Raw genomic sequence first — 7,317 nt, 5'->3', positions numbered from 1 at the left:
AGATACAAATCATATTCAACAAGGAAGCATGAGGTCCTGCAGTCTGTGCATCATCCTGAGCCTGGCAGTGGCAGTTTACTGTCTGCCGGTGTCACAAATTACTGTGCAAGATGAAAACTTTGCAGAGGTATGTGTGTTTTTTTTTTTTTTTACCTTGTGCATGTTTTCTCACTATTTTGCATTTAAGAGGTGTTGAAAATGTGCATTTTGGACAAGTTAATTCTGAGAATCATTCCTGTCTATTTGGTATTAAATTCTCACCTTCTTTTGCAGAGCTACCTGAAGAATTTCTTCAACCTTACAGAGCAGAGCGGTCCAAGCATCAGGCGGGGGATCAGTCCTGTGAGCAGGAAGCTGAGTGAGATGCAGAGATTCTTCGGTCTGCGGATCACCGGGACTCTGGATGATGAAACCCTGGAGATGATGAAGAAGCCCCGCTGTGGCGTTCCAGACGGCAACATCGCCCGTTTCTCCACATTTGGAAGAAACCTCAAGTGGGAGAAAACCAGCCTCACCTACAGGTGAATGACCTGAGGAGAGAGAGTGTTTGGAAGAGTAATCGTAGTGAGAATAATAATCTAATAATATTCTTGACTTTTGTTCTGTCCTGCAGGTTAGAGAACTACTCACCTGACATGTCTGTGTCAGAGATCGATAACTCCATAGAAAGAGCTCTGCAGGTTTGGGCCAAAGTTACTCCTCTGAGGTTCACAAGGATCTACAGCGGCACAGCTGACATCATGATCTCCTTTGGCAGCCGATGTGAGTACAAAATAACTATCAGTGGTGCAAGTAGTGCGATCCTTTACACAAGTAAAAGTAGAAATACCATAGTCAAAAAGTACTCCATTACAAGTAAAACTGTCAACAAAATGTAATTTAACTATCAAAGTAAAAAAAACTCACTATATTATTATTATTATTATTATTATTATTATTATTATTATTATTATTATTATATTATAAGCAGAATTTTAATGCTGGCAGTTCACAGGGTTGACGTTTCTGTATTCTGAGATTCTTCTTTTCATCATCAATTAATCGGTTGATTATTTTTTCAATTAATCAATTAGTTTGAAGCATAAAATGTCAGAAATTGGTGAAAAATGTTGATCAGTATATCCCAAAGTCCAAGATAATGTCCTCAAATGTCTTGTTTTGTCCACAACTCAAAAATATTCAGGTTATAGTCAGAAACAAGTGAAATAATGAAGAAGCTGAGATCAGAGAATTTTGACTTTGTTTATTAAAAATGACTCGAAATGGTTAATAAATTATCAAAAAAAAAAATGCTGATTCAAATGATTCAAATGGTTTTATACATCGGCAAATCACCAGCATGTAAAATACTCATTTTTAGAACAGGATAATTTTTCTTTGACTTAGTAGTTACCGATATCTATCCATCACAGCCAGATAGAAGTGATTGATGCCTCCTAAATTTATGGTCATATGACAACAAATGTGCACAGTTGCCTAACAGGAGCTGGGTCATACAACATCCATGGTTAGTTAGGAGCTAAGTTGTGAAGGTAGAATGGTGGTATTAATATTTTCTGAGGTGGCAACGGGTGTCAAAAGTTTGAGAAATGCTAATGTAGCACATACTGTGATGTCAGTGACATTTATCCTGTAATGACTGGCATGGACAGCTGGTGCACAGTTATATAATGTATCACTCAACATGACAAAGAGACAACAATCATTCCACTGCTAGCATGTCAGAGCTTGCAGCCATCCTAAAGTTATTTTCTTCCCTTAAGGGTTGGGAGTGTTGAAACGGCTGTACTTACCTTAGCTCAGGGTTGTGGTTACTATATCCCACAAGGCATTTACACATAACACATTTATTTTTGTGTTGTGAAGTTCAAACGGCGACCGCCTGTTTTTTTTTTTCTTATTTTCAACACCTGACATGAAAGTGTTCTTGCCTACAGCACATGGTGATTATTACCCATTTGATGGCCCTCATGGCACTCTGGCCCACGCCTTCGCCCCATCCTCTGGTATCGGAGGAGACGCTCATTTTGACGATGATGAGACCTTCACTTTCCGTTCAAACAGAGGTGAGTTTGTTGAGGTACTTCCATTTGTGCTGCTTTATACTTCTTCTTCACCACATTTGAGATGGAGACGCACATTACTGCAGCCTACGAGACCGATGACAGGGAATACAGTACCATGGTGGTTTTCTTGGAGGGTTTGACCGGGGCTGAGTCAGCCAATTAGGCTGCTAGCTGCCCACCTAACCAAGCAACTAGCTAATGCCAGCTACAGTAACAGCAAACATCGATAGCCTACTTTAGCAAAAAGTAAACTAGCAAACTGCCGTCTGTCCATCAGCTAATTCTGTCAGCTAAATCATCTTGGTACTGTACTCTGTCATCAAACTGGCCTCGTAACATTTAACGACATCTTTATGTCAAGTTCAAGAAGCAACACCTTACTTGAAATACAGGAAATAATTCATGACACTGTCACAAAAGCATTTAACAATGTAATAGAACTTAATGGCATATTTATGACATCTTTACGTCTTAAATGTACCATTTCACTTGAGCTCAAGGAAAATATTCATGACACATTTATAACAGCCTCATGACAAACAGTGTCAAAGCCAACCACATACGACAGTGTGACCATGTTAAAATATAAAGCTAAACAGCTTGATAATGTCAAGTTATCATATGACAAAGACAATGACCAGCTATGTTATCTTGGCTAATGTCAAGCTCCCATAACAAAGACATCTCAAACAATGTCAACTTTGCATAAAACATTTACAAATGACCTAATGGCAATTAGTCGTGTTACTCTCACTATAAAGACAGTGGTCATAAACATTCATAAGGACTCCTTCATGTTCATGACAGAGGTAATGACATGGTAATGACAGCCTTATGCACACCCCTTCAAATAAAGTGATACTCGACATTTACATTTATTTAACAGCTGAAGTCACTATACTTTTCAGATTCAGATTTTACATTAAAAATACGATAAGCTTATAAAATACAGAATAGCCTGATTGTTAAAAATTAACTTGTAAACCTCCATATGTTCTTGGGGCTTTTTGTCATATTTCAGATGTCTGTGAGTTCTTAGCAACCTCTCCAACTTCTCACATGGTTTTATTTATTTTGTTAATCTCCCTCCCTTTTCATCTCACTATAAATCATCATTTTTCTAGGGGCCCAACCCCTAAAATGGGAAACACTGACCTAAACCTTCTAACTGTATATCAATAGTGGTCATGAAAACTAATAGTTTTAACTAGTTAAAACTAGATCCTCCAAAAGTTTGAAGAACTGAATCATCTTTAAGAACTGTCATTGTATCGGTATCTTCTGCAGGCTACGTCCTCTTCATGGTGGCTGCTCATGAGTTTGGTCACTCCCTGGGCTTGTCTCACTCTGATGATCCTGGTGCTCTCATGTACCCCACGTACTCATACAGAAACCCCGACACCTTTGTTCTGCCCCGGGATGATGTCAAGGGCATCCAGTCTCTCTATGGTTAGTATTAAGTGGCTGGATCATCGATGCCTGGTTGCACAAACAATCTCTTACATAATCTTTGGTGATGCTATTCAACTGTTTGAGCGTGGAGAGTTTTCTAAATTCTTGATGACTCATTTTGTTTAACCTCCAGGTTCAAACCCTGTTAAGGATCCCTCTGTAGCTGAACCTGAGCGCCCCTCCACCCCTGATGCCTGTGATTCGACCATGGTCTTGGATGCTGTCACCACCCTGCGAGGAGAAATGCTCTTCTTCAAGGACAGGTATTGTAGACACACATATACTAAACAAAATAACACAAAACATTTATATTCCACGTTTTTTTCACAGGAAGGCAAAGTAATGAACCTGATATTTTTATACTAACCCTAACCAGTCACTCCTCATGCCTGCACCTATCCAACCTAACCAACAAAGGCAATGAGCACTAGCCAGTCAGTGGCACAGTAGGGCAAGTCATGATTTTGCCCTCCTGGGGGAAAAATGGTATCTGCAGCCCAATGTGAAATAGCCACATTTAAACAAATGGCTTTCTTCAACATTAAACGTCACATCTTAGTGTGTCTTTTTATTGTGACCAGGCCAAGACACACATGTGCAGTAATCCTGCTGTTTAATCAGTATCTCTCTATACCACACCTTTCAGGTGGATGGATTTATTTTGACAAAGCTGCAGTGCTTACTAACACATATTTTAACAAATTTATGAACAGAATTTGAGAGAAATTAACTTTCTGTGCACACAGAAGAAGTCTCAGATCTTTTACTTCAACTTTTGACAAATGGGAGCGAAAAAAATGTGTTGCCTTTTGTTTTTGCTAAGTATACACAGGGCCATTTCTAGCGTTTTGAGGGCCCTATGCAAAGTGTTGTTTGGGGGCCCCTATTTGTGACACTATGTTTGGGGAAACACTTATCCCCTAGGGCATCAAATGAATCAAATGAATGGCATAGTGACATAGCTTACCCACTGATCTCTGGACTTGCATTATACTGACTGGGGCCCTGCTGGTGGCTTTTGGGGCCCTATGCAGCCGTTGTGTTCTCATATAATAAGAAAAAGCCCTGAGTATACAGTAGAATGCTGACATATCTGAATCCACACGTCATCACGCAGTAATGTCTGGTCTGGTCTGGGTTATGTACAAAATGGCGATGTTCTTGTGTGTTCTCAGCTTCTTCTGGCGTAGCTACCCTCAGAGCAACACACCTCAGCAGAGCCTCATCACAAACTTCTGGCCCAGTGCCCCCACCAACATCCAGGCTGCTTATGAAAGCCGACAATCGGACAAAGTCTTCCTCTTCAAAGGTGCGTGCTCTCCCTGTCTTCCCACGGCACAAATCTGACACCATTTCCCTAAATCAACACTAAGCTAACTTTCCCTTCCTGCAGGTCGTAGAGTGTGGGCCTTCAGAGGCTATGAACCTGTACGTGGCTATCCTAAAAAGATCACCAGTCTTGGTTTCCCAAGAGGCGTGAGGAGAATCGATGCAGCCCTCTATGATGCGGATTCTGGCAAGACTCTGTTCTTTGTGGGCGACTATTACTTCAGGTATGTTAATATATTCATGTCTGATTTCAGTGTGAGCTGTTCCCTTCTTACCCTCATCATATGTACCTAATGCCTGTCTGCATTTCTTCAGTTATGATGAGGACAGACACACCATGGACCAGGGATTCCCTAAACGGGTGGACGAGACCTTCTCCGGCCTGTCCGGCAAGGTGACGGCAGCTTTCCAGCACAGAGGTGAGTAGCGCTTGAAGCTGATCTGAGACCTGAGTTGAGACTACTGGAATGAGATGTTCTGAGTTTTTCTGAGAAATGAATGAACCCTCCTTCAATCTTTTCTTGTAGAAAGTTACATAAGAAGATAAATACCACTCTCATAGAGAACTTAGTTTCCATAGTATGACATATTTCTCAGTGAAACAGGATAGACAGGTGGAACATAAACTATGGAGGAATTTGATTTGTATTATCATCATTATTATTCACACAATCTGCATTTTTTTTGTCCTGTTGTCCTTCCTGAATGTGGCAGTTGCAGCTGTGTTCTTGATCACCTTCTTCTTATTTATTATTTGTCTAATATTATAGTGTGCTCTCCCTTTGTAAAATATGCCTCTGTGCTCCCAGTAGTCTTGTCCATGCTGCGATTGATCAGATGCTGCTCCCGTTTATGTGAACATGCTCATTTCTAGATTGGGAAACCCTGGGTTGATTCACCAAGTTGATAGTTGATTTCCTTTGTTAGGTTTGGTTAAACCAGATCACCAAAAGTTACCCTGGGTATGTTGCACCTGCTGCGTAGTACAGGCCCTAGGCCAATTTGCGGACTCACAAGAGATACAACTACATGATACACCAGTTGAAATTGATAGGTATACACAGCCAAATTTCATGGACAAGTTAGGAAAAGATAGGGGATGGATGTCATGATATTATTGGTTAAACTGATTCAAGCCAACATCAGCACATTCCATGTTGAATTTCAAGTACTGCACTTTTCACATGAAGCTTCAGATAGGTTAGTTTACCTAAAAAAGGGGGAAACAGCTAGCAGCTAACCTAGCTTATTCCAAAGATAACAAAATCTACCAGTACTTACATAATACTAATATACACGTAAAAGCAACAAATTGTTGTTTTACAGTGCATTGAGTGCTTGACCAGAAACAGTGACTTGTTGGGGTTTCTTGGAAATTAGTGATGGTAATGTGTCAATTAGTGAGATTTTAGAGGTTCTGGTGGGCAGATTTTCTTACGATTTTGTCAGAGCTAGGCTAGCGAACCTGAATTTTTGCTAAGCTTAAGAGGCAGAAATAGCTCAGTCCTCTCAAGTCCAGCATGGACCACAGTGCAGACCATGGACTGGCGTATTGTGTGTGTACTGTGTACTATGTGTGTGTGTGTGTGTGTGTGTGCAGCCACCTCCCTCTCTCCGATGCACATCTATAGGACCTTCTTCATCCTTCCAACCATCTCCTGGCTCTGGCTTCACATTTAACAGAAATACAAGAGTGGAGTCCAGAGAGAGAATAAACACATTTCCCAAAACGTTGAATGCCATCATCAGAGAAACTAACAGTGAGCCTCTGTTCTGTTCTGTTCTGCAGGTTTTACGTACCTCTACAGTGGACCCTACATGTTTGAATATGAACAGAGGACCAAGAGGCTGTTCCGTGTGCTGAGGAACAGCTACTTCCTGCGCTGCACTAACTTCTAGACCAGTGTACGAGAAGTTGTTGCCATTCTGAGTAAGAATGAATGAACACTAAAAGTGTAATGACTGTACATTTATATATTCCTTGTATTCTAAATATTTAATATTTAGAATTCTATTTTTTTTTTTTTCTATCAAATATATTTACATCTATAAAAATACATTGTTTAAAGTATACAAGAAAAAATGTTTTTTAAAAAGATATATTTTACATGTCTGTCATATGTATGTATGTATTTATGCTGTGTACGAGACTTTTCAGCCATCTTTAAATGACATGTAATAAAAAGTTAAATCAGTCAATTGTCAGTCAATTTGACAATAAAAGCAGCAATCGCAAATATCTGAAAATAATAACATCAGTACAAAAGTCAGCTCCTGTCATGCCTCTCAGGCTCCTCCATACATCATCATTTGTGTGCATGTTAAACTGTATATGTTTCCATTCCAGTGAAGATCAAATTGTGTAGAGAGTGCACTGATTCTGCCGTTACTGACAGTCTTGCTTAGAGTAAAGTAAAACAAAAAAGTGATTTTTCAAACAGTTTGATGCTGTTTTGAATGACATGTCAGC

At 39.9% G+C, this 7,317-nt stretch overlaps 1 protein-coding gene across 1 annotated transcript; it reads left to right on the top strand.

Annotated features, from left to right (window-relative positions):
• Positions 1-270: 270 nt before the first annotated feature.
• Positions 271-7,042, top strand: LOC146318595 (collagenase 3-like). The gene is made up of 9 exons (XM_084730567.1): positions 271-521; positions 614-762; positions 1,938-2,066; positions 3,354-3,515; positions 3,652-3,781; positions 4,694-4,827; positions 4,912-5,071; positions 5,163-5,266; positions 6,637-7,042. The coding sequence occupies exons 1-9, from the start codon at positions 364-366 to the stop codon at positions 6,744-6,746; spliced, it is 1,236 nt and encodes a 411-aa protein (XP_084586693.1). The 5' UTR covers positions 271-363; the 3' UTR covers positions 6,747-7,042.
• The last annotated feature ends 275 nt before the right edge of the window (positions 7,043-7,317 follow it).

Source organism: Lutjanus erythropterus, chromosome 11, assembly GCF_056507025.1.
Source record: "Lutjanus erythropterus isolate fLutEry1 chromosome 11, fLutEry1.hap2, whole genome shotgun sequence".
NCBI classification, from domain to species: domain Eukaryota; kingdom Metazoa; phylum Chordata; class Actinopteri; order Lutjaniformes; family Lutjanidae; genus Lutjanus; species Lutjanus erythropterus.
Note: the sequence above shows the minus strand (reverse complement) of the source record. Positions and strands in the feature narration are given on the sequence as shown.

What these genes read in the sequence shown, in the direction of transcription:
- LOC146318595 (XM_084730567.1), top strand. Translation starts at nt 364, where the DNA reads ATGCAGAGATTCTTCGGTCTGCGGATCACCGGGACTCTGGATGATGAA. An exon ending in GGGCATCCAGTCTCTCTATG is followed by an intron (nt 3,516 to 3,651) that starts GTTAGTATTAAG and finishes TTTAACCTCCAG; the next exon opens with GTTCAAACCCTGTTAAGGAT. An exon ending in GTGGGCGACTATTACTTCAG is followed by an intron (nt 5,072 to 5,162) that starts GTATGTTAATAT and finishes GCATTTCTTCAG; the next exon opens with TTATGATGAGGACAGACACA.